This window comes from Capricornis sumatraensis, chromosome 15, assembly GCF_032405125.1.
Source record: "Capricornis sumatraensis isolate serow.1 chromosome 15, serow.2, whole genome shotgun sequence".
NCBI classification, from domain to species: Eukaryota; Metazoa; Chordata; class Mammalia; order Artiodactyla; family Bovidae; genus Capricornis; species Capricornis sumatraensis.
In genome coordinates, this window is record NC_091083.1 from 80,382,113 (window position 1) to 80,408,727 (window position 26,615).

Genomic DNA, 26,615 nt, shown 5'->3' on the forward strand with positions numbered 1-26,615 from the left:
GACATGTTAGCTTTGTGAGGGATGGCTCTGTGCTAGCTGCACCCTACTTAAAGCTCCCTTGAAAATGCACCAAGGAACTGGGAAGCTGATCTCCCCACCCCACCCCACCCTACACCTCCATCAAAACATGTATATTTTGTGATCAACGTATGTGAGATCAGGTTGGAGCATTTTCCCTCCTGAGAGAAGTGTCTGGTTTTTTTTTGCTTTTAAAAAAGTAGCCTGGTAGAGAGCACACTTCACAACACAGCTCAGTTACTTCACATAACTTGGGTTCTATGGAGTTGTAAGTGTGTTTAAACTTTTTTGAACTTGGAGCAGCAGGGACTTGGCTCTTGATAATAATCATCCAGTTTAGCTCACAGAGCCATCTTCTTAAACCAAACCAAATAAAAACAAAGGCAAACCTTTGGTTTTTCCAATTCCAATAGAAGAGTTGGACTCTTGAGAGGATGGGCAGTGGGCACTCCTGAAGATGAAGGTTTCGGATTTTTGTTTCAGGCTCTTCTCACTGCGGTCACATCCCCGCACATTGAAATTCACGAGGGCACCATCCTGCAGACGGTCAGGACATGTTACAATATCTATTTGGCCAGCAAAAATCTCATCAATCAAACCACCGCCAAGGCTACCCTCACTCAGATGCTGAACGTCATTTTCACCCGCATGGAAAACCAAGTGGTGAGTGGTAGCAGTTACCAGCTGCTGTGAGTGGGACACCATCCCCTGCTGTGAAGTCTTTCCTGTGTGGCCTCGGTGCCTGGTGAAGTCTTTGCATCTTGTAATTAATCTCTACTTCCTCTGAATTCTCTGCATTCTGTTTTTGTCCTTGCTTTAAAAAGCACAGAGAGAATCTCAATGGGTTTTGAAATTTGCATTCCAGATTTGGTGTGAGTTTGTTGAAGGAATTGATTTCCTTTTTTAAATTCTATCCTTCTGTTTGGATATTCTTTATGCAACAGGCTGGCTTTTCTTCTGTTCCTTATCAAAACGCTGTATCCATTTAGATTGAATCCCTTTTTCATCGCCTTTCAGTTGCAGGAGGCCAGAGAATTGGAAAAACCAATCCATTCGAAACCACAGTCCCCTGTGATCCAAGCTGCAGCAGTGTCCCCAAAGTTCAATCGTTTGAAGCAGAGCCAGGCACAGAGCAAACCAACAACTCCTGAAAAGACAGATTTAACCAATGGCGAGCATGCCAGGAGTGGTTCCTCGGTGATCACAGAGAACGGACACACCCCCAGAGAGAGAGGCCCGTCACTCTCAGGTACGGCCCCTGTGCCTCCCTGTCCCCCAGTGACTGGGCCGTCTTGCATCCAAGGGGCCGGTGAAGGAGCTGTCTGGTGTCATGACAGGAAACCTCCAGTAGCTCTTCTATTTCTGGGCCTCCCCCTTGACTTCCTCTTTGATTTTCTCTTATGAAACACAGCCCAGGAGGCTGAGTGTCTCAGATCCCGTTGTCAGTTATGAGTGTTTTGGTTGTGTTGTGTTTTTTTTTTGGTGGGGGGGGTTGTTCCTGAAATATATCTAGCTACTGCTATTTGATGTCAACTGTAGTGCCATGGGTCCACTGTGGAGTGCTTGTGTCCCAGGAGGTAATCGTTTCGGTGGTTGAGCCTTTAATGTCTGTTTCATCTCCCAGAAGAGGACACAGACATCATTTGTCACTTATACACAGGCTTTCTGTGCTCTGCCCACTTACGGGCAGTTAGTCACTATTTATGGACATCTTCGAAGGGAGCCAGAAGGTGGGTGGGTGGGTTCATAGAGGAATAGGCACACAGACAGCTCTGTCTTCTTCTGAGACCAAGTACACTACTACTTGGTTGTGCTTGCTTTTTTAAATGAAAGGTCTTCTGCACCCGATGATAGTCTTGAAGTAAATAAAACATTAGGTGTGAAAGTTTTGAATTGGGTTGTCACGTAAGATTATTTTTTAATATTTACCTCTCTTTCACTGTGCAATTTGTGCAAACAAAATTCTAAATTCATCTATTTTTCAAGAACATACCTTATTCCCAAGTGATTTCTGCCAAATAATTTTTCACTCTAGCTGATGGTTCTACAACGAAGTATCTGACCCGCCTTCATAATTGGCCTCATATCTTCTTCTGCCCCATTATTGGCAGTGAAGTCTGTTGGTGGTATGTTGGCTACCCAGAGCCCATACTTGAGCAGTTTTTGTTCATCTGTAATTTACCAGAGCTTGGCACGGGTAGGAGGAGACCAAGTATTGTTTCTGGAATGTTGTTCTGGATCAGTTCACCCAAGGCAAGGATCAAAGGAAAAGCTGCCGCAGGGAATCACACGTGTCTTGGGTGCGCACTGTTGGCTGCCCAGTGTCACGTGTCTTGGAAGGTGTTCAGGAAGTCCTGACCCACCTTCTGTAGCGGTTTTCATCTTTGCCTTATTAACTCTCAGAGCAAAGAGCAGGCAGGTTTTTACTGGAACCTTTATCAGACTGTGGCCAATCAACAAATATTAATATTTAAACACACTGTAGTGAGTGTAACTGTGCAGATGGAAAAGCAGGTCTTCCTGAGCTGCATGAAAGTGCTTCCACTGCAGCCCATTTTCCACTCAGCAGCCAACATGATCTTTTAAAAGCATGGATTAGATCAGGACCTCCCTCTGCTTCAACCCCTCTGGTAATTTCCCATCCTGTCCCATTCATAATGACGTCTGTGCCTGCCCCATCTCCACGATGTCCAAGGCCCTGTGTGTCCTGCCTCCTCCCACCTCCCTGTACCTTCCTTTGCTTCCTTTCCGCTTGTTTGTTATAGGATGTGCAGGTGGTGTTTCTGGTTCTTGAAAATGCAGTGCTTGCTCTTGGTACCTCGGCACCTACTGTCCCTTACCCCGCCTTTGTCTTCAGGCTTCATTTCTAACTGATCCCCTCTCTGAAGCTCCCCGTCACTCTGTCCCATCACCCTCTCTTATTTTCTTTATGGCACTGATCACTACTTCAAATCACTGAAGAGTTTGTGTTCACTTGTTCCTGGTCTAAGGCATCAGCCACCCCATTCACCACAATATTCCCAACACCTGGTTTGGTGCCCAGTACGTATAGTCAGTAAATACCTTTTTTTACTGAATGAATGGAGTGTGGGGGGGGATTTGATTTCTAGAATATGGTTTTACAGAAACCCAGGAACCTAAAATTCTGCTCTAACACAGAAAGCTTTACACTTAGCATATTGCTGTGGATTGTGTTGCCGCAAGGTGTAATACACCCCATGAGGCTTCTCCCAAGATCGTGGGCATCAGAGTGCCTCTAGGAATCAGACCACAAACGTGCAAGTGGAAGATCAGAGTGGAGGTGCACCATCGCCCTTAAGAGGGACAGGCAGGCCTCCACTTGTCCAGATGTGGCTCTAAAGAAAGAACGCGTCCTTCAGGAGAACCGCATGAGGCACCTGGGAGGAAGGGCAGCCTGAGAGGCAGATGGCAGAGGTGCTGGCCGACAGACACAGCGCCCTGGGCTGGAGTCCAGGCTGCCGAGGCCCCCAGGGGCTCCAGTGCCTGTGTGACCAAGATGACCTGTCCAGCTCTCCTCTTGGTTCCCTCCTGTAGACTGGCCATCAGGGAGGCCCTGCTGCCCCGAGCCAGTCACTGTGCCAGGCGTGGTCCTTGCTCCCTGGGCACTCCACACGCGTTGTCCTGCTTCACTGTGAACCCTCCCGGCCTTCCTGAGATAAGGTGCCTCCTAGCGGAATCTGTGTGGATGACAGCTCACCAGCAGACCAGAGGATCTTCCTCCCCTTGGCAGATTTTCATCCCAGGTTGATAAAACTGATCGATCATCTGTCAGTCTTATCAGCCCGTGCAAGAAGTGGATTGTATTGCTCTTTGTAAATTCACAAAATGAGATCTTTGAGCCTGCAACATGCTAGCTTCTGTGAACCTTAGGGCATGGCCAACAGGGTTCCCTGGGGACCTCACCCCATTTGTCCATTCACAGCCCAAAGACCCAACTATTCTTGTCAATTTTTAAAAAATACAGGTTTACTGAAATTCAGTTCTGTAAATTCACCTGTTTAAAATGTACAGTTCAGTTCTTTGTAGTATGTTGACACAGTTGAGCAACAGTCAATCACCACAATTAGTTTTAGAGCATTTTTATCACACCCAGAAGAAACCCTGTACCCAAGAATAGTCACTTCCCATTTTCTTTTCATTTTTAAGATTCTTACTTTTTAACTCCCAGCATTAGACTTAAGCATTTACACACGTGTACAGCTAATATGTAGTATTGTAGGTACACAGTTACCAGTGTGCTCACAGATGTCTTCGCTCACTCTTTTTGTCTTGCATCCCATTCATTAAGGGAAAAACAGCCCAACAACTTACCAAGCCTGCAGCTCCTCTGATGAAACATACTCATCGGGCTGCTAATTCTTGGGTGTTCATTGTGTACAGGGGACTTTGGAATGTTTAGTAGAGATTAGACCCTGTCATCACAATTCTGTTAAATCATAGCATCAGAGAGTGTTGGAACTAGAAAGGAATTTAGAAATACCTAGACACGTGAGACACGTGTTTACCAAAGCATGATCTAGATGAGGTGATTTTAGATGGCTCATAGGTGAATGGTTTTTATTTTAATAGTTATACATTTGTTCTAACATGCATTAACAAAGTGTGATTAGTGTTTGAAACCTTTGTTTTGTGAATATTAATTATTGCTTACAGTGAGTTAAAGATCACTGTGATATATATATATATATGTATACACATGTAATATAATAAGTGGTGCATGAAATGGCAAAAATTATGAAGGTTGTGTGTGTTGTAGCCCCGTGTTCCGGGAAACAAGCTCATTCAGAAGGACAGTGCAGATAGTGGAGTGCAGTTGATTACACCGGCCGGCCCAAGGCAGAGTCTCCTCTTAGCCAAGGACCCTGACCAACATTTGTGAAAACCTTATATACCCTAAGTGTATAAGGTTCTCTGAAACTAGTGTGAACAAAGGAAAAAGAAAGATACAATCATAGTTAACCCATGATTCATATGCCTTAAGCCTAGGTAGTTAACAGTGGACAGTTATCAATAGGCTTGTGGTCATACCCCAGTAAGCATAATAGAATGTATGATTCTGTTTGGTTACACAGATAATTGGGGTATTCTTTCAGGTGATGGAGAGCCCTGGGGCTCTTCCTTCTGGGGGCCTGGTTTTCCTGTTGGTATGTCGTTTCCACAGATACTGGGCATATAGCTCAAAGTCCACAGTCCGGCCCAAGATGGAGTTCTGCTTTCAAGATAGAGCCTGTTCTGTTTCCTTCTTCATAGGTAACACTGATCTAGACTGAATCGTCTTATTTAGATGAAGAAACCTTCTAAACCTTTAGAAGATTTTGCCTGTGACTGAGGGCTTTCCTAACCTCCATTCAAGTTCTTTTTGCCCTCTAAGGAGAACATTTGTTGTTGTTTACTCGCTAAGTTGTATCTGACTCTTTTGCAACCCTGTGGACTATATCCCACCAGGCTCCTCTGTCCACAGGATTGCCCAAGAAAGAATACTGGAGTAGACTGCCATTTCCTTCTCCAGGGATTTCCCTGACCCAAGGCTCTAACTCCTGTCTTCTGCATTGAAAACCAGATTTATCAGCCCCATAAATTTAGTGCTTTCCAGTGTACAGGCTGGCGCACGACTCTGGGCTCACTGAGATCATTCCTTTGATGTGTATCTCGGCTCTCTGGCTCCAGTCTCCTGTGTGTTCCTATCCTGCGTCCCCTCAGGGTGCACCCACTGGAGGGGGTGGCTGAGGGCTCTAGGACCTTTGTCTCCATCCTGAGCTCCCTCCGGGCCTGCCACAGCGGGCGTCCGGAGGGCTTTCAAGGCTGCGGCATCCTTTGTTCACTGATCTGATGTGTGGGGCGGCATTTTTCTTTCACTTGGTGTAAGTACCCAATGGAAATGAAAACACTTCCCTGTTGCTTCTCCAGGACCAAAAGCAGAAAATCGTGGCCTGATTGGCCACGTTGTTAAAGATCGTTGTTAAAGAAGAATTTAAAGGATTACTTTGGTTTTCTTTAACATGATGGCCCTTAATATTTACTTCCAAAAGACTAGTCGAGTGCTTGTTTACTGGTTCTCCTAGAACTAGTTTTCTACCAAAACAACTGATAGCGTGCCTTTTCCACTTAAACAGTTACCATCTTATAGAATAAGTCCATTTAGAATGTAGCAAGTTCCCAACTATCACGTGAGAAATCTCATGCTAAGTTCTGGGTTTACACTGTGGGAAAAAGAAGCAGCCAGAGGCACACCATTTACCAAAGCTCTGGGTATACGAGGTGAAGGGGCAAGATGACGCTTCTCCTTTTGTTCTGTCAGAAACCATAGCTGGATAATATCCAGCTGCTGCCTGCAGCCCGGGGGTGGTGGAGGGGGCCCTGGCCGGCAACTGTGACTCAGGAAGGAAGAGTGTCTGAGACTGTGCGGTCTTAGAATTCCACTGCTGCCCCCAAGTTTCCACATTTCCCGGGACATGGTCAGGTTTGGCTTTGGAGAGGGCTTATTTGCACTCTTGCTTTGGACTGTGACTCTGGAGAACACTGACTTAATCTCCACCTTACTTCACTTTCCTTGGAAATGCCCACATATATATGCTTGCGTTTGTGTATTTGGTGTGTGTGTAGGGACTGAAGACGGAGCCCAGGAGGTGGTAAAGGAGATCTTAGAAGATGTGGTCACGTCTGCAGTTAAAGGTGAGAACCAAGCACCCAAGCCTCCCCTTCTCCTCGCTCCTCCACTCAGGTCCCCAGCCAGGTGTGTTAGTGGTAGAGTGCACCGCCGCCACCGCCTCCTGCACGCTCACGGAAACCACGTCTGCCCATCTTTAATATGGAGTTTGGCAGTCACTTGTGACTCGCGATGGGGTCCATTCTCCCTCGGGTTGGGTTCAGGATGCGCAGTCTGACATTGTAGAGTTGGGTGTGCCACCGCAGAGGTCCACGCCCTGTAGAGCCAGGTTTCCCAGGAGTGGGCGGGGAGCCCTGAGGCAGTGAAGTTTCCGGGCTAGACATCAATGTGTCCAGGGGACAGTCCCCACTTCAGCAGGTGTCAGATGCACAGAGAAGCTCTGTTAGTTTTGTTCGACTTCATTCATAACTACCCCAGTTTTTGGTGTAGTTTCAGTGGAATTAACCTTGTATAGCTCAGAATGACTGTTAGATGATTTTTCCTTTTGTTTTTACTCCAACTCTCAGGTCAGTGGTTATGTGCTGAACACTGAGCTTTGGGGTCAGTAAACCATGAATGAGTTGAGAAGTCAATAAATTAGTGGTTTGTAATCCGTCTGTTTAAATGGGAGACAATAAAACAAAAATAGGTACAAACTGAATGTCTCGCTTGTGGTAGTGTCAAGCACTGTTCCAGGAAACATGTTTCAGTGATTTATCTTTGTGCACACATGTATACCGGGTCCTAACTTTTAAAATGTATCTCTTAACGAGTGAGCATCAAGGTCAAAGAGTTTTGACCCAAGCACTGTTCCATGAAATATGTTTCAATGATTTATCTTTGTGCACACATGTATACCGGGTCCTGACTTTTAAAATGTATCTCTTAACGAGTGAGCATCAAGGTCAAAGAGTTTTGACCCACTGCTCAAAGCCCTGTCCTTTTGTTAATTTAAGGTACCCCCAAGCTATAGTCATAGATTTCATTGTTGGTTTAACTCTTTGTAGAAGTGTCTTTAAAAATAAAGTGATTTTATTTCATACCTTTAGATTTTTCTTTCCTGGGGCCAACATATGAGTATATGAAATCCTCACATGGTGAACCTTGTCTGTCTCACTCATACTGTCTCCTCCAGCCCCTACCCTAGAGCTTGGCATATAGTAGGCACCTGATAAATCTTTGTTGAATATGTTTCAGAAACCATTTTTGAAGATTGTGCTACTGAGTTGTTTAGTGTCCCTTAAATAAATTAATATAGCAGTCCACATGGTAAATTTCTCATAGAGTCCACCTGTTCTGCTAGTCATCAGATATGCTTTCTTTCATGAAATGATGGAATCCATTAATTCTTTGTCTTTTCCTTTTCCACCTGGCTGCCAGGAAGCTCAGATCTCCTTTTTTCCCCCCTCCTGTGACTAAGGTTTTCTATCATAGCTATCAGCCTTTTCATTTACGTGACTCTTGTTCTCTAACCCCTACATTAGTAACCCTTTCTGTGCATTTCTGTTTAGCTGCTTCTAATTATCTTCAGAAGTAGGTAGGGGTGGACAGGGCTGCTATATTGCATATTTCTGGAGGTACCATTGACCCAGACTACAGTATAAAGTAACCTGGAAGTGGGGCTGTGGGTAACAGACACAAAAAGCCAGAAAGGGAAAAAACAGTAGCTTGGAGGTTAGGTGAATAACTTCCTGGGACTTCTCTGTTTAAGACAACGTGCTCCTAATGCAGGAGGTGCAGGTTTGATCCCTGGTCAGGGAGCTAAAATCCCACATGCCTCATGGCCAGAAAACCAAAACATAAAACAGAAGTAATGTTGTAATGAATTCAATAAAGACTTTAAAAATGGTCCACACCAAAAAAAAAAAAAAAAAAAACTTAAAAACCCCAAAACTTCTTCTTGGTGTCAGGCCATCTTTTAGGGTAAGTACTGACTTGATGATGACTTTTGCATTGTGTTTTAAGAAGCAGCACAAAAGCACGGGCTGACGGAGCCCGAGAGGGTCCTGAGTGAACTGGAGTGCCAGGAACGTGCCGCCCCCCCTGCAGCTGATGAAAACTCCCAGACCAACGGGATAGCAGACGATAGGCAGTCCTTGTCATCAGCAGATAACCTGGTGCGTTGGTGATCTTCCCATCAGACTCCTTTCGATGTTTACTTTTTCTGTAAGATGCAGAATTATATCTCTGTCAGAAGAAGCCAGTGAGAACCAGCAAGCCCTGTTTAGTTATTTAGTCATACCATCCTGGCCTGATATTCTGTGTTCTTGAAACATGCTTGTTAATGCTGGTGGTATGTAACGTTGTTAAACCCTATTTATTCAGAACTTTTAAAAACTTAACATTTCTTGCCATTTTTCTCAAAATGGTATACATTGATTACAGAAAGAATAAGGGAAATACAGAGAAAGAAAAATAAGTAGAAGTCATCCATAATGTCACCCAGAGATAACATTTGTTAAGGTTTTACTTACACTGTAGATTTTTCTCTCCCTCCCATGTTTAAACCACTTAAATGTAATAACATGATATGCATGCTGTTTTGTAACCTGCTTTTTAGATTTAAGGTACATTATGAACATCCTTTCAGGCACCCTTAAGTGTGTCTGCTACATTATTTTTTTAGATAGCTTTGTTGTTCTATTGAAAATGCTATCTATAAACATTCAAAACAGGAAGAAATATGATCTGAACTTGCCTCCTGAACTCACTCAGTCTCTCCCTTCTCCTTTGTGTCCCAACTGTTCAAATGATCACACACACACACACACACACACACACACGAGCCTTTTTATGTGTTTCTTTTTCCTATTCATCACCCTGTTTCATGGAATGTTAGTTACTGATAAACTAGATACCTGTTTATGTACTGTATGTTTATCCACTTTATGCATAAAAATAATAAGATTTTCTCTACAACTATTCCCTACTCCACCCCACCCTGACAGTTGCCTCTGTCTCAGTCTGTTTAGGCTGCTTTAATAGAATAGTGTATGCTGCTGCTGCTGCTGCTGCTGCTGCTGCTAAGTCGCTTCAGTCGTGACCGACTCTGTGCAACCCCATAGACGGCAGCCCAGCAGGCTCCCCCGTCCCTGGGATTCTCCAGGCAAGAACACTGGAGTGGGTTGCCATTTTCTTCTCCAATGCATGAAAGTGAAATGTGAAAGTGAAGTCACTCAGTCGTGTCCGACTCCTGGCGACCCCATGGACTGCAGCCCAGCAGGCTTCTCCATCTATGGGATTCTTTGGGCAAGAGCACTGGAGTGGGGTGCCATTGCCTTCTCCAGAATACTGTATACTGGATGCCTTATAAACAACAGAAATGTGTTTCTCACAGTTCTGGAGGCTAGGAAGTCCAAGGTCAAAGTATTAACAGTTTCAGTGTCTGGTGAGAGCCTGTTTGTTTCCTGGTTCATGGACAGCCGTCTTCTTACTCTGTCCTGGCAGAAGGGGCAAGGGAGCTCTCTGAGGCCTGTTTAACAAGAGCAGTAATCCCATCCGTGAAGGCCCCACCTCACTGCCAAAGGCCCCGTCTCCAAATTCCATCACATTAAGGATTAGGTTTCTACATAAGAAATTCAGTGAGGGGCTCACAGACATCCAGACTATAGCAGTCCCCTTGGGGTTCTGTCATCCCCATTAAGAAGGCACTGGTGGGGGATGATCTCGGAGATTGGGATTGATGTATATACACTATTGATATATGTATAAAATTAGACAGCACTGAGAACCTGCTGTATAGCACAGTGCTCTGTGGTGACCTAAATGGGAAGGGAATCCAACAAAGAGGGGATGTATGTATACGTATAGCTGGTTCCCTTTGCTGTACAGTAGAAGCTAACACAACCCTGTAAAGCAACTATGCTCCAATAAAAAATATTTTTTTTAATGAATGCACGTATATAGGGATGTGTATAAATTCACACGTGGTATCTGTGTCACATATTAGACTGCAGCTTGCTTTGTTCCCTCAACACTTTTTTGGACATCTTTTCACGTCAGTAGTACGTATATGTCTAACTAATTTTTTAAAGGCCATGTGAAATTCTATCATGGATTACCATAATCTATTTAACCAGTTCCCTATTAGGTTTTTGGATTATTTCAGTTTAATCATAGGAGACAGTTCTACAGTGAACATCCTTGTAGATAGATTTTATTCTTTTGTGACCCCGTGGACTGTAGCCAGGCTCCTCTGTCCCTGGGATTTCCCAGACAAGAACACTGGAGTGGACTGCCGTTTCCTTCTCCAGGGGACCTTCCCGACCCAGGGATGGAATCCATATCTGCTGCATTGGCAGGCAGATTCTTTATTACTGAGTTACCTGGGAAACCCACCAGTGTTCTTAGAAATATCTTTTTTACCCAGACTAATATAATTATCTATATTCGTTTTGGGTTTTTTATGATTTAACCTTTGCTCAAAGGCAATGGCACCCTACTCCAGTACTCTTGCCTGGAAAATCCCACGGGTGGAGGAGCCTGGTAGGCGGCAGTCCATGGGGTTGCTAAGAGTCAGACAGGACTGAGCGACTTCACTTTCACGTTTCACTTTCATTCATTGGAGAAGGAAATGGCAACCCACTCCAGTGTTCTTGCCTGGAGAATCCCAGGGACGGGGGAGCCTGGTGGGCTGCCGTCCATGGGGTCACACAGAGTCGGACACGACTGAAGCGACTTAGCAGTAGCAGCAGCATTTACATTTTAAACCACTCACACCCACTTTTTGAAGGACTTGGAAGGAAGTTTTAGAATTGCTGTGACAACTCCCCCAGAAGCTCCTGTTTTGACATATTGTTTCCTCCCCCACATCCTTCACCTCCCCCAATGAGTAAATAATTTACATTTTCATGAGATAATTACATTTCTTATTTTTGAAAAGAGTCATCCTTTTGTTTGGACCCTTTGATTTTTCTCACCTCTGTTCTGGTCTTAGGAGTCGGATGCTCAGGGACACCCAGTGGCCGCCAGGTTCGCCCACGTTCTGCAGAAGGATGCCTTCCTGGTGTTTCGCTCCCTGTGCAAGCTGTCCATGAAACCCCTTGGCGAAGGCCCCCCGGATCCAAAGTGAGCGGACAGCAGTTCTTGGCCGTCTGTAACCCTAATGATCCAGGAGGGTCTTAGGGGCTCCAAGAAACCCCACTGCCTTGTCCCCTGGTTGGTGTAAATGCAGGAATTTACGGGACGGTTTTACAGTGTGTTCAGGCTCATGAAGGTCCCACAGTCCTCTCATCATAGATTGTGTGCCCACCAACCAAGATTATCGGGCCCAGTTGTGCTTTCCTTGGTTTATATACTAAAAACAATCGTTCGGTTGAAAATTCACCCTCTTTCTCCTGACTGATGAATTTAATCATCTGAAGGTGAGAGTCCCTCACCTGGATGCATAGAGAACCTCAGTTTCTTGCCCTGAATGGAAACTTCTGTTTTCATGGATACAGATTTATGCCCCAGATTCAACCCAGAGAAGCCAGACCTTTAGAGTGAAGGATGTACCACAGGGAAGGTGGTGCTGTGGGGTGTCAAAGCGGAAGTTTTGGAGCCACGGGGAGCTGCCTTCAGCCCTGGCTCACTTGAGACCAACTGCATGGCCGTAAGAGCTACGGAACCTCATCTGGAAAATGGGAATATGGAAAATCAACCCACAGGATCATCTGCCTAAAATGATAGAATGATATCCCGAGCACAGGGCCCAGTGGTTCACGGTAGTTCATAGTCACAGTTATTGTCATTATTACTGGTTGCTAATTACAGTCCTCTTCTGCTGAGAATATGATGACCATTAGGGAAAAGTCTCCTGAAGGATTCCCTTTCTTTCCATCCCTGTGGGCAGGGATGGGAGCCTGAGGCAGGTAGATGAAGAGCCCTGTTCTCAGTGTCTCTAAACATAGAGCGGGACAGACAGTCTCACATGATGGATGTGAAGTAGTTGGTTCTGTTAGATTAGTTGCAGAACCAGGTTTCCAGAGTCGGTTGGCACTTATTTTGCTCCTGCTATATTTTCTGCTTTATGCGTGGGAGAGAGAAGCAACAGTTGGCAGCTCTCGTTCTCCCAGGGCCTGCGGGTTCTGAGAACCCGCCTCATGCCAGCTGCCCTCCCTCTCTTGACATTTTAGGTGCTGTTGCTGATTCTTGAGTCCCCGGCTTCTGAGAAAATCCTCACTGACAGAGGAGTGAGACCTTGTTGAGAAACATCCTTTCTGAAAGGTTGACTCTCAGCGCTGCCCTTGTTCTCTGCCTCCTCTGCCAGGTCCCACGAGCTGCGTTCCAAGGTGGTCTCCCTGCAGCTCCTCCTGTCCGTGTTGCAGAACGCCGGCCCGGTCTTCAGGACTCACGAGATGTTCATCACCGCGATCAAGCAGTACCTCTGCGTGGCGTTGTCCAAGAACGGCGTCTCCTCAGTGCCTGATGTCTTTGAGCTCTCTCTCGCTATTTTTCTCACTCTTCTCTCAAACTTTAAACTGCACCTGAAGATGCAGATAGAGGTATGGACTCCAAGTTGACTCTTTGGGGTTTTTTTTTTGAAGTTTGATGACGCTTTTATATGATGTGTTAAATACTGGTGGGAGCACAGTCTACTTGCTGGCACCCCAGAGAACTTTTTGAACAAGAGAATTCCTTTTCATAAAAAGTTATGCCCCCAAATCTTGTATATGTGTGTTCACTCATTTGTGTCTGACTCTTCGTGACCGCATGGACTGTAGCCCGCCAGGCTCCTCTGTCCATGGAATTTTCCAGGCAAGAATACTGGAGTAGGTTGCCATTTTCCTTCTCCAGGGGAACTACCCAACCCAGGGATCAAACCCATATTTCTTGCATTGACAGGCAGATTCTTGACCACTGCACCACCTGGGAAGCCCCCAATCTTGTATACCTTTCATTATAACCAAAGGTTTAAATTGTGTGGTCTTTTGTTTGGCTCAGTCCCCCAGACATGTTTGTTTAGCCTATAAATTGTTTGAAATAACTTGAATTAGTATCCAGACTGAGAAGTCAGGGACTTCCCTGGTGATTCAGTGGCTAAGACTCCGAGCTCCCAATGCAGGGGGCCTGGGTTCCATCCCTGGTCAGGGAACTAGATCCCATGTGCCATAACTAGAAGCTCGAATGCTGCAATGAAAGATCCCAAGTGCCACAACTAAGTAAGACCTGAAGTAGCCAAAGAAATAAATATACATATTTTAAAAATCAGGAAACACGATTCTCCATATAAATCCATATTTCTGATTTCCTCTCAAAAACCCACAACTCCAGTTCTGCCTTTCCACGTGGCAGCTCTTGGCTTTTTCTCTGGAGCAACTGCGCACTCTGATGGGGCCGTGTTCACTGTGGTCCTGCCCTCCTCACTCTCACACACTTGGGTTCCTGTGCTGGGCAGCCACCTGCACACACAGACACACAACCGGGCAGCCACCTGTGCACACACACACATACACAGCAGCCACTTGCACATACACAGACACACACACCCACACCCCCACACCCCCCCGGCCTCCCTCCACATATACAGCCCCCTCCCCGGCCTCCTTCCACATACACCCCCCCTCCCCGGCCTCCCTCCACATACACCCGCCCCTCCCCGGCCTCTGTCCCTGCTTTACTAATAGACTCTGCCTGCTTGTAAAGGCTTCAGGGGTTTTGAGCCCTAATTTAAGCTATTAATTGCTGTCCTCCTTTATCTTCTTCTTGTCGTATAGGTCTTTTTCAAAGAGATTTTCCTGAACATTTTAGAAACATCAACAAGCTCTTTCGAGCACAGGTGGATGGTCATTCAGACCCTGACAAGGATCTGCGCAGGTACTGTCTCCCAGAATGGGGCTCATCCTTTTGACTTACCCAGAAACACTTCTGAGGCTTTCATTCTCCACAATCCAGATGAAGACCTTGATCCCCTCCTTTTAACGTTGTAATGAAGTGCTGAGGAAACCATTCCCTTAAAGGCTGCTGCTCACCTAATGACAAGACTGTTTTGCCTGGGATTTTCTGACTGTAGCACAGAAAATCTCATGTCCTGGGAAACCTCCTAATCCTGAAAAACTAGGACACTTGTCACTGTCCACAAGCTGAACATGGTTTATAAGTCACAGAGTCCCAGGTCTGAGTGTCCTAACTCCTGGCTGGGTGCTAAAGTAAATTTGCATTTCCCTTCACACCACCCAGTTGTGTGACGATAAACTGAGCGTCTATTTGTTATCAAAGTAACCTCATCAGAGTTACACGGCTTTAGGAGTTGGATGAGGCAGTAGTTCTCCCTTTTTGACGAGGAGAGGAAGCTGTGAGAGTTTGAGTGAGCAGCCTGAGATTTCATTGAGTGCCAGGGCAGGCCTAGGAGGGCCTCCTGCATTTCTAGTCCTTCCGTCACACACTTCCTGAGTGAGCGTGTCCAGCCTGAGTTAACTAATTCACTGGGAAAACTTTTTGACCAAGGAATCTCATTTAATAAGGAAACATAGTTGTTCTCTGTGTTCAGTCAGAATTTCTAACATCCGTGTGTTATTTTCCAAGATGCCCAGTGCGTTGTAGATATTTACGTCAACTACGACTGTGATTTAAATGCTGCTAACATTTTTGAGCGCCTCGTAAACGATTTATCCAAAATCGCTCAGGGAAGAAGTGGACACGAGCTGGGAATGACGCCTCTGCAGGTAAAACCACTGAGAATGTTCATGTATGTTTACAGTTGATTCACTTCAGTGCCCGTTTGTCAAGCGCTGCCGTGTGCCAGGCGCTGTCCTTGGTGCCGGGGATGCAGCAGTTAACAGAACGCAGACGAGCACACGCACGTGCACAGTTGCTGTGGTCCTGACACTTAGAAGCAGACCATGAAGAAGCGAGCTGCAGGGAGAATAAAGCAGGGACGATAAGGGTGTTGGAGGCGAGGGTGGGGCCATCAGGGTCGTCTCCCTCAGAAAGTGACGCTTGAGCTGAGACCTGTAGGGAGCCTGTTCACTCTGTCACCTTTCCATAGATGGCGTGAACACAGGATCCCAGGCTAGAGTAAAGGCAAAGGAGATTGCTTCTTTCTAGATTCCCTCACTATTCCCTCCCTACAAAGACAATAGGCTTCTTAACCTGAGGTCTCTGAAGAAGTTGGTTGGAAGGTCTGTGAGCCACCTGTAATCACACGTAGAGTGTTGGTGGATATGGGCGTTTCCCTTCGACAAAGGTCTACAGTTGTTGGTAGATTGCCCAGGGAGATCCAGACCATCTTAGATGCTATTTTGAGTCTAAAATGTTTGCAGTTTTTAAAAGATGATTGGCAACTCACATCCACATTCAGCTTTTTAGTTGAGAACAGTGCTACTTTTCTTTTTTTTTAATATTTATTTGTCTGTTTGCACCAGGTCTGTACTTGAAGCATGCAGACTCTTTAGTCACGGCATGTGGGATCTAGTTCCCTGACCAGGGATTGAACCCAGGTCCCCTGCCCTGGGAGCATGGAGTCTTAGCCACTGGACCACCAGGGAAGTCCCGAGAAGTGCTACTTTAAAAAAAAAAAAGAAAGTATTTTTATTTACCTGCAGAGTAAGCCTTAAGATGGAATGCTTTTGTGGATGTTCAGGGGATGATGGTGTCCACGGTCATTCATCTGCTACATAAGATTCTTTTCTCTTTTTTCAGGGTCACTAGTTAAGACTCTCTCCCTTTTTTTAAAGTGTGTTTTAAATGTTTGGTTGGTCGTTTTTTTAGTTTATATAAGCAATGAATGAGAATTTCACTTTAAAAATCCAAATAATACTCTTCACTTTAGGAAAGTACACATCCCATATTTTTGCAGGTAGGGAGTTTGTAATGAATACCTTTAAAGATGATCATGGCTTTTGCAGTGAGCCCTCAGTGTTTACGTCACAGGTTCCCTCTTCCTTGGGTCAGTAACTGTAAATGTCAGTGATTATCTTGTATCGTCACAGGGTTCCCAGAGCCCTCCAGACATCTGCAGTTAGTTTATCCGCTGAGTCTCTGTACTTGTCACCTTGTCCTTTAGGAGCTCAGTCTCAGGAAGAAAGGCCTGGAGTGCCTCGTGTCCATCCTCAAGTGCATGGTGGAGTGGAGCAAAGACCTGTATGTGAATCCCAACCATCAGACCAGCCTGGGTGAGAGACCCCTCAGCGCACACACTCACCTCCCACCTACCACCACCCGCCGCTCACAATAGGCTGCCCACGACTTTTGGGAAACAGCTATCCTGATATAGTTGTCTTGCTAAGTTGCTGCTAAGTCAGTTCAGTCGTGTCCGACTCTGTACGACCCCATAGATGGCAGCCCACCAGGCTCCCCCGTCCCTGGGATTCTCCAGGCAAGAACACTGGAGTGGGTTGCCATTTCCTTCTCCAGTGCATGAAAGTGAAAAGTAAAGTGAAGTTGCTCAGTCATGTCCGACTCTTAGCGACCCCATGGACTGCAGCCCACCAGGCTTCCTCCATCCATGGGGTTTTCCAGGCAAGAGTACCAGAGTGGGTTGCCCATAGTTGTCTTAGAATTAGCAAAATACCTTAGTTTGGGAAATACCTGAAGTATTTTAAAGGTTCTGCTTTTTAATCCATCTGGAACTTGGGTGTGGGGGGGTGGTGGTTGGAGATAGTGTGAATTGTGCTCTAACTTCATTTTTCCAAACAGAGAGCCATTTATTACAACTTCTTTTAGCAGTCTTTCTTTCCCTCACTGATCTGAAGTGCCACCTTGACGGTATATCACTTCTCCCTGTGTGCATAACTGTTTCTGAATTTTCTGTTGTATTGATTTTCTGTTTCTCCACCAATCCCATGCTCTTCAAATGCCTAGAATTCTACAGTGAGTTCCAGTACCTGATAGGACAGGTTCTTTCTTGTGCATTTTTGCACTTTTATTCTTTCATGTGAATTTTAGCATTAGCTTATTTTCCACAAGCAGGTTGTTAAGTAACCGCGATAGCAAGGTTTTTATGAACCTTACAGTACAAAGCTTATTGTTACAGGTCTAGGAAAGGGAACTGCACAGCCAGACCTCAGCTCAGCTCCACCTGCGTCCCATCTGCTCATTTGATTTCCTTTGCTTTTATGTCGTTGCAGGTCAGGAGAGGCCCGTGGACCAGGAGATGGGGGACCTGGCGAGGCGGAGCAGTGTGACGTCCATGGAGTCCACGGTGTCCTCAGGGACTCAGACAACCATCCAGGACGATCCGGAGCAGTTTGAGGTCATCAAGCAACAGAAGGAGATGATTGAACACGGCATCGAGCTGTGAGTGTGGCTGTTGCTCTGATTGAGTCTCTTGGGAACCTGGCTTTGACTCCTGAAGATGAAACGCCTGTTACAACTGGGGCTGGTGCTTATGGTCAGGCCCAATCAAGTTGCGCCAAGTGCGCGTTGTGAGTGTGTGAGAGAGAAATCTCATAGCTTTGTGAGGTTGATGCCTGGTCTTTTTTTTCTTTATTCCTAATTTATAAAATTTAACCAGTTTAGAAAATGCAGAAAAGTATAAAGCAAGAATGTTAAAATCACTCATAAAATTACTACCTAGAGGAACTCGCCATTGGTAACTATTGTAAAAAAACTTCAGCATACAAAAAAATTAATTCTTGCCATACCTGTGTTATCTATTCTTTTTTTTTTCTGAACCATTTGAAAGTAATTTGTAGCCATCACATTCCTTAAGCTCTACATGGCTGAAAAATAAGGACCTTCTCCCATATAATCACATCATCATCATAGAATCATGAGTAAACATGGTTTCTTTCATCTTTTATACATAGAAATGCATATTCTCACATGTTGTCCAACTTTTGAATGGTTAGTCAATTTTGTAAACTCCGTTTATTTTAAAAATTGATGTTACAGTACTCATTTATTGGATTGGCCTAAAAGTTCACTTGCATTTTTCTGTAACATCTGATGGAAAAACCCAAACGGAATTTTTAGCCAACCCCCAGTATGATTATTTCTATTCTCACCATCCCTGCATCCCCCCAGTGTGTTCTCCCACAGCAGCTAAAGGAATCTTTTAAACACTCACATCAGTCTTAGCACTGCCCTGCCTGCACTCTCTCCAGGTTTCCCATCTCCTCCCCACAGCCCTATCCAGCCTCCAGCCTCCCTCTCTGGTCTCTTCCAGTACTCCTGGATCTTATATGGGTTTCAGTCCCTTGAACATCTCAAGCATTTAGCACCATTGCACCCTCTGCTTGGAATATTCTTGGGTGTTTCTCAACCTTCAGGCTTGACAAAGCATCTCTTCCTCAAAGAGGCCCCCAGTAACCACACTCTCTGGACAGGTCCAGGGTCACCTCTGTCCCAGCAGAGCCTTTCTTCGCAGCTCTTGCTACAGTTCGTGCTTCTATGCTTCTGTCAGTCCCCAGTGCGTGGCGTGGTGAATAACAAGTTGAATTTATATAGTGGTTATATTTGCCTGCCTTTAACAGGAAATACAGAAGTAACTACTTAAGTGCCGTTGGAGGAAATCCCAGAGTACAGAGTCTAGGACTGTTAGAGTGGCTCTTATGAATGTCAGAAACCCAGGCTGCTTTTATCTTTCTGCTTCACCATCCTGAATACAATTTGCGTTTTCACCGTTGCCTTCTGGTTTAAGATGACTGCTGGAGCTCTGGTCATCACACATGTATTGTGGGGAAGAAAGGGAAAAAGCAAAAGATGCATACCCCCTGCCCCCCTCAGCCAAGTCAGCTTTGCTGTAGAAGTACCCACACCAGTTCTAATCTCTCACTGGCCAGAAGTTTATCAAATTGCCATACTTTGTCTAAGGGAGGCAGGGAAATGTGTTTTTTTTAATCCCAGATAGTTGTGTACCCAGCTAAACAACTAGGTCTTATTAGTGTTGGAGAAGAAGGAAATGGATTTGAGGTGACAACCAGCAGATTCTGTTAGATCTAGGTCAGAAATTAAAGGTGGAATTGAGAAAAGCTACCAGGACACACAAGACTTTGTGTGCTGATATGGGATGACTTGTTCACGTATTACTGTAATTTGCCTCAAATGCCAGCTATTTCCATCCCCCAGAGTTTGGAATCAGCAACCTGTGTCCCATGTCTTGAAACAGATTCAACAAGAAACCCAAGAGGGGGATCCAATATCTCCAGGAGCAGGGCATGCTGGGAACATCGGTGGAAGACATTGCCCAATTCCTGCACCAGGAGGAGCGTCTGGATTCTGTAAGACGGGTGGCTGGGCGCATACTTGTGGGTTCTCCCGTGTGGCTCTGAGACCTTACTGGCTTTCATCTAGAGACTGGCTGACCCCTGAGTGCAGTGCCATTGTCTACACTCCTGTTTACATAGTCCTGTTTATCCTTTTGGCTAGTGTTGCAAGAAGTTCTTTACAGGGAATAAACTAGCCTCCTGACAGGTGGTGGTTTCTTTGGGGGGAGATGGTGATGGACAGGGAGGCCTGGCGGGCTGCGATTCATGGGGTTGCAAAGAGTCGGACACGACTGAGCAACTGAACTGAACTGAACTGTAGGAGCTAAGTGTCCCTTGACTGCCAGAAATTGTTCTTTCGGGTGCTCATCTGCAGCTCATCTCTCTGTTGAGTGTGTCTTATCATTCCTCCATTTTTCAGTGCCTTTCTTCATGGCAGTGCCAACTGAACCTTGGATGGTTTGGTGGTTGGCCAGGCTTAGGGAGTGACCCAGCTTTTCTAGCAGCCCAGCCCATTCTAGGTATTGAGAGCCAGGGCACTATTCCTCGCCTGTTTGACTGAAGTGTCTTTCACTGGGTGTTCATGTTTGACAGTTTTTGGGTATGAGTGAGTGTGTATGTTTCAGACCCAAGTAGGTGATTTTCTGGGAGAAAGCATGAAGTTCAACAAGGAGGTGATGTATGCCTATGTGGACCAACTCGACTTCTGTGAAAAGGAGTTTGTCTCAGCCCTGCGGACATTTCTAGAAGGTTTCCGCCTACCTGGAGAAGCTCAAAAGATTGATCGGCTAATGGAGAAGTTCGCTGCAAGATACATAGAGTGCAACCAGGGGTGAGCACTGTGTCTAAGTCTCTTCCACCATGTTTTTGCCCTCCTCAGAGTATCAGTCTTACTGTGGTTGGGGGTTCGGTTTAGTCTTTTTAAATCTGTGTCCAGCCACTGAGGTTTCTGTTCACTCTGCACCAGCAGGCACTGTACTGAGGGATTGTCTCATGTAAGAGCTCCTATTCTTTTTTTTTAAACATAGAGCATTGTGTAAATTTAACGTCTACAACATTCGATACATTTATACATTGTATTATGGCTTCCCTGATGGCTTAGATGGTAAAGAATTTGCCTGCAATGTAGGAGACTCAGGTTCGATCCCTGGGTGAGGAAGATCCCATGGAGAAGGGAATGGTTTCCCTCTCCAGTAGTCTTGCCTGAAAAATTGCAGGGACAGAGGAGCCTGGCAGGCTGTCCGTGGCGTCACAAAGAGTCAGACACAACTAAATGACTAACGTAATATGGTTGCCATGGTAGTGATGATTAGCCCCTCTGTCATCTCATATTAACTATTTCTTTTTATCTTTTGGAAGAATTAAGATCTAGTAGAGAAGGCGATGGCACCCCACTCCAGTACTCTTGCCTGGAAAATCCCATGGACAGAGGAGCCTGGTGGGCTGCAGTCCATGGGGTCGCTAAGAGTCGGACACGACTGAGCAACTTCACTTTACTTTTCACTTTCATGCACTGGAGAAGGAAATGGCAACCCACTCCAGTATTCTTGCCTGGAGAATCCCAAGGACGGGGGAGCCTGCTGGGCTGCCGTCTATGGGGTTGCACAGTGTCGGACAGGACTGAAGGGACTTAGCAGCAGCAGCAGCAGCCGTTGCTTTAGTGATATGAAACATTGTAGCATATAAAAAAGTGAGTTTCTTTTTTTGGGTTTTCATCTCTTCTGGTCTTTTTTGTTTGTTTTAAAATTTAATTAATTTATTATTTACTTATTTTTTCTTAACTAGGCTTTTTTAGACTCTGGATCATTAGTTATTATTAAGTGGCGATGAAAGCATCTGGGGAGCAGTTGGCCTGCTTTGCAGCAAGCGTGTCTCCCTGAGCCCTGTTGCCGCCATCCAGCCTTGTCTCTGTCCGTGTTCTCACATCTGAAATCTTTTTTGTTTTTTAGGCAAACTCTGTTTGCTAGTGCTGACACTGCGTACGTCCTAGCATATTCAATTATTATGCTAACTACAGACTTGCACAGCCCTCAGGTAACATAGTTTAATGACTTAAATACTACAGTAGCTAAATAAATAACTGTTTGGGCCCTTGGATGTCTCCTAAGTGGATTCTTCCTTTTTTTAAAATTTCAGGTAAAAAATAAAATGACAAAAGAGCAGTATATTAAAATGAATCGGGGTATCAATGATAGTAAAGATCTACCTGAAGAATATCTCTCAAGCATCTATGAAGAGATAGAAGGCAAGAAAATTGCGATGAAAGAAACAAAAGAACACACAATTGCCACCAAATCTACTAAGCAGAGTAAGGTCTAATGGCAAAATATTTCTCAGTACCAATGTTCAGGTGTATCAGAATGCATGGTTAAGTTCCCTGGTGACAGATTTAATTTGCATATCTAGCTATCTGAATAAGAAATGTGATTAAATTAGTGATTATGATTACATTGACACTCTCACAGTATCACTTAACTTCTTACTAGATTTGCAGTTAGTTACAAGAGGGAATTTAAAATAATCTGAGAGCTAAATCACTCCCAAAAAATGTTTCTCAAAACTCTGCTGTAACACCAGTGGTGACTGTGTCAACCCTGACTGGAGTTCTCCTACTTAAGACCCCTGCGAGGCTGTCAGTCTCGTTGGTGAGGCCGCAGGGTGTCCGGTTTGGAGCGCAGGCTCTGCAGCCACCCTGTCTGAATTCAGGTCCCAGCTCTACTGCTTATTAGCTGTGTGACCCTGGGCAAGTTACTTAATGTTTCTGTGCCTCATTTCCCATCAGTGAAATCGCAGTAATACTTGTTACAGACTCAGGAAGTGGTCCTCATGAGGAGGATTTGTGAGTTAATTGCTGTAAATCTTTTGAAACAGAGCCAGGCACATAGCAAGCACTCGGTGAGTATTAGCTGTTGTTACTCTCGTTTTTTTGTAGGTGTCGCTAGTGAAAAGCAGCGACGGCTACTATACAACTTGGAGATGGAGCAAATGGCGAAAACAGCCAAAGCTCTGATGGAGGCCGTGAGCCATGCCAAAGCCCCATTTACGAGTGCCACTCACTTGGACCACGTCCGGCCAATGTTCAAAGTGAGTATACGGAGTTCAGACACAGCTGAAACTGATTCTAGAGTTGATCAGCCAGAAGCTCACCAGTGAGTTTATAATGGTGAAGAGATTGGGGAGGGGAAAGGCCACGTCTGGTGTTTCTTTCTGACTAGTAACTAAAGCGAATCCTTCCTGGAAGCCCCGTGGTGTTGCTGGGGATGCGTCAGCACGGGCTCAACAGTCAGAGCATCTAGTTTAAGCCCTGCCTTTGCCACTTTGTTGCTCTGGGACTTGGATCAGGTTATTCAGCCTCTCTGTTCATCATCTGTGAAATGGGTCCTGCAGGGCTGCTGGGGGGATTGAATGAATGAATTATTCAGGCAAAAGAGACAGTTTTATTGTGATGTCTCATCTCAGTGGCCTCAGGGTTAGCCTACAAGAAGACATGAGGTAGAAGTAAAAGACGTATCCGTGGGACTTCCCTGGTGGTCCAGTGATTGGGGCTCTGTGCTCCCACTGCAGGGGGCACAGGTTCAACCCCCAGTAGGGGAGCTAAGACCCCACATGCCAGTTGGTGCAGCCAAAAACAAAAAAACAATATCCTAAGTTCTCTATTTTCTAAATGTCTGGAAAAGGTATGTGTTCTAAATATATAGCACTCATGTTTTCTCTTAAGTTTTTAAAGTAACTGCTGATATCCTGTTGATTACTTCTAGATTTTTGTGTGCTTTTATTTTCAGGGAATTCACAAGAAAGTTGGAGGAAAAGTAAACTCTTAAGTAATCTGAATTAGGAAGCTTTCAATAAGCTAAGCTGATAGAACCTAAGTTGCTTATAGATTTTACTTTGCATGCCAACCTCTGATTGGCAATAGATGCCTGCTGCACCATGTAAAGGATTCTCCAGCCCCGATTAGACTAAGCAGGGAGTGGGATCTCTGATGGATTAGTGATGTCTGCCATGAGTACGGTAGACGTGATGGTGGCCCAGTAGCCACGTACGTGCCACCCTTCCTTTAGAACTGTGTGTTTAGTAAACGGCATGCTGTAGTGATGGCTTTGACCCCGGTTTAGGAGGAATTTTTATTTCGTGTTGTGAATGAATCAGAATAGCCGTGAACTTGACATCCTGGCTGTGTTTGTAACTAATAACAGTGTGGCCTCTAAGTGGTCTTCCACACTGAGATTCCAAACATTTTCCAAACCTTCCTCCCCTGGTAGCTGGTGTGGACACCGCTGTTGGCAGCCTACAGCATCGGACTGCAGAACTGTGACGACACTGAGGTGGCCTCGCTGTGTTTGGAAGGCATCCGGTGTGCGATCCGGATTGCCTGCATCTTTGGAATGCAGGTGGGTGTACATTAGCACAGCTCCAGAGAAACTGGTGGGCTGTGTTCTTCAGGATTTGGCAAAATTTAGAAATGATCAGATATTTCCAATTAGCTGAAAACTTCTCAGCAGACACCTTACTCATGCCCACTGAGAGGAAGACGACAGATTTGTGCTGGCAACAGCCTGACTGGGGGAAGAATTGGCAATTTGGATTAAAAACCATTTTTGAAGGTAGGTGGGTGTCCAAGCTACTTAATCGGACTTGACAAAACAGCCTTCCCATCCATCTGGCTAGGTGCCTGGTGCTGGAAATAGTGTTTTTCCTTTTAAAACCAGTTTATTATTGTAATTTCCCAGGTCTTCTCTGGGGGAAATAAGTAGTTCAGTGGAAAATGAATGTGTCTGTAAATCTTTTGGGTCTTGAAAAACTCAAGCAAATAAGCAAAATACAATTCTAAACTCTTATGAACTCAGGAAGTTGTCAGTTTCATATACCCTAAATCACTAAGAATTTGTACCCCTCTATTTGGGAAACCTCAGTCTTCTGTTCCCACGTATCTTACAGATAGACGTTTTCTTTTGGACCAAGACCCCAGGCTTGGACTGCAGACAGTCTGGGTTTCACACCTCACCTGCTGCTTCTCTAGCCTAATGTTGGTCTCGCCACCTCCTCCCTGAGTCACCCTTTATTTCCTCACTTGCAAACTTGAGATAATAGACCAACCTGCAGGACTGTTGTAGAAATCAGCATTTACCTGACAGCCTTAGCATTCAGCAGATTGCTCCGCCGCTCCCTCAGAAGGGAGGTCAGTGGCAGAGGAGAGGCTCGTCCTCAAACGTGCGATGAGGTTTTTGGGTAGCGGGAGGACAGAGGCATGGAGTACCGGGTGTGGCCTGGGTGTGTTAATGTGCGTACAGCCTGTCCCCACGCACACGGGAGGCAGCAGAGGAACCGGTGCTCAGTCCCTTCCATGCGAGACCCGTCTCACCCAGGCCGGGGTCTCAGCGTCCCCTCTCTGCCTCGCTTGCAGCTGGAACGAGATGCCTATGTCCAGGCCCTTGCACGCTTCTCCCTGCTGACAGCCAGCTCCAGCATCACGGAGATGAAGCAGAAGAACATTGACACCATAAAGACGCTCATCACTGTGGCTCACACCGACGGCAACTACCTCGGGAATTCCTGGCATGAGGTGGGTGTCTCTGAAAGCCCAGTGGTTGCCTTTTCTCAGTGAGGATGAGCCCCAGCTTTCCTTCAGTTCAGGGTCCATCTCTCTTGGGTCGACTCTGTTTCTCTGCAGTCAAGCCTCTCTTTAACTCTGGGTTTTGTCTTACTCCCTGTGTTCCTCATGTATCAGAAAGTCAGCCTCCCTGGGGCTGCGGTGAGGGAAACGCCTCAGATCCGCCACCTCACCAAGTGCCCCCGACACCATTGCCAGTGCCTGTGCAGCGCAGACCTCTGTCGTAGCCGCTCTCTTCCCACATCAGCACCTCTTTCCCCAAGTCCTTACGCCCCTCCTGAGAGCTCTTACTGCAGGGAGTGGATTTAAAATGAAGCACGGAGCCCAGTTTCTCTCCCAAATGTAGCAAAAAGGACAAGGTCAGCATCTAACGTGAGCCATGAGGAAGGTTGCCAGCAGGCTCACTTTTGTTTTTTTTTAACTAAACCATGTTCTAAGAGTTTCATCTAAGGACATACTTACCCATGTGTCCAGACAGGTGTTTGAAAGGTCATGCATCGACATTTTAGTTGTTCTAGGGAGAGATTAGATGAAGGACAGCCTAGATTGTCCCATCAATGAGAGATTGATTTTTTTTAAAAAGTGTAGTGTACCACTCCTTTGGAGAAGGCAGTGGCACCCCACTCCAGTACTCTTGCCTGGAAAATCCCATGGACGGAGGAGCCTGGTGGGCTGCAGTCCATGGGGTCGCTAAGAGTCGGACATGATTGAGCGACTTCACTTTCACTTTTCACTGTCATGCATTGGAGAAGGAAATGGCAACCCACTCCAGTATTCTTGCCTAGAGAATCCCAGGGATGGAGGAGCCTGGTGGGCTGCCGTCTATGGGGTTGCACAGAGTCGGACACGACTGAAGCGACTTAGCAGCAGCAGCAGCAGGGAGAGATTAGATGAAGGACAGCCTAGATTGTCCCATCAATGAGAGATTGATCTTTAAGAAAGAAGTGTGGTGTACCACTCCTTTGGAGAAGGCAGTGGCACCCGACTCGAGTACTCTTGCCTGGAAAATCCCATGGATGGAGGAGCCTGGTGGGCTGCGGTCCGTGGGGTTGCTACGACTCGGGCACAACTGAGCAACTTCACTTGCACTTTTCATTTTGCTGCATTAGAGAAGAAAATGGCAACCCACTCCAGTGTTCTTGCCTGGAGAATCCCAGGGACGGGGGAGCCTGCTGGGCTTCTGTCTCTGGGG

The 26,615-nt window shown here is 45.8% G+C and overlaps 1 protein-coding gene across 1 annotated transcript in view; it reads left to right on the top strand.

Annotated features, from left to right (window-relative positions):
- ARFGEF2 (ARF guanine nucleotide exchange factor 2) overlaps positions 1–26,615 on the top strand; it is an 81,927-nt gene that overhangs the window by 23,139 nt on the left and 32,173 nt on the right. The window contains exons 5-21 of the mRNA XM_068987222.1: positions 502–681; positions 1,036–1,267; positions 6,643–6,711; positions 8,651–8,802; positions 11,622–11,752; positions 12,936–13,170; positions 14,383–14,482; positions 15,191–15,330; positions 16,671–16,779; positions 17,734–17,902; positions 19,716–19,827; positions 20,439–20,644; positions 21,762–21,846; positions 21,949–22,120; positions 22,745–22,896; positions 24,075–24,203; positions 25,217–25,375. Of these exons, the coding sequence (XP_068843323.1) occupies positions 502–681; positions 1,036–1,267; positions 6,643–6,711; positions 8,651–8,802; positions 11,622–11,752; positions 12,936–13,170; positions 14,383–14,482; positions 15,191–15,330; positions 16,671–16,779; positions 17,734–17,902; positions 19,716–19,827; positions 20,439–20,644; positions 21,762–21,846; positions 21,949–22,120; positions 22,745–22,896; positions 24,075–24,203; positions 25,217–25,375 (2,532 nt within the window). The remainder of the gene's footprint in view (positions 1–501; positions 682–1,035; positions 1,268–6,642; positions 6,712–8,650; positions 8,803–11,621; positions 11,753–12,935; positions 13,171–14,382; positions 14,483–15,190; positions 15,331–16,670; positions 16,780–17,733; positions 17,903–19,715; positions 19,828–20,438; positions 20,645–21,761; positions 21,847–21,948; positions 22,121–22,744; positions 22,897–24,074; positions 24,204–25,216; positions 25,376–26,615) is intronic.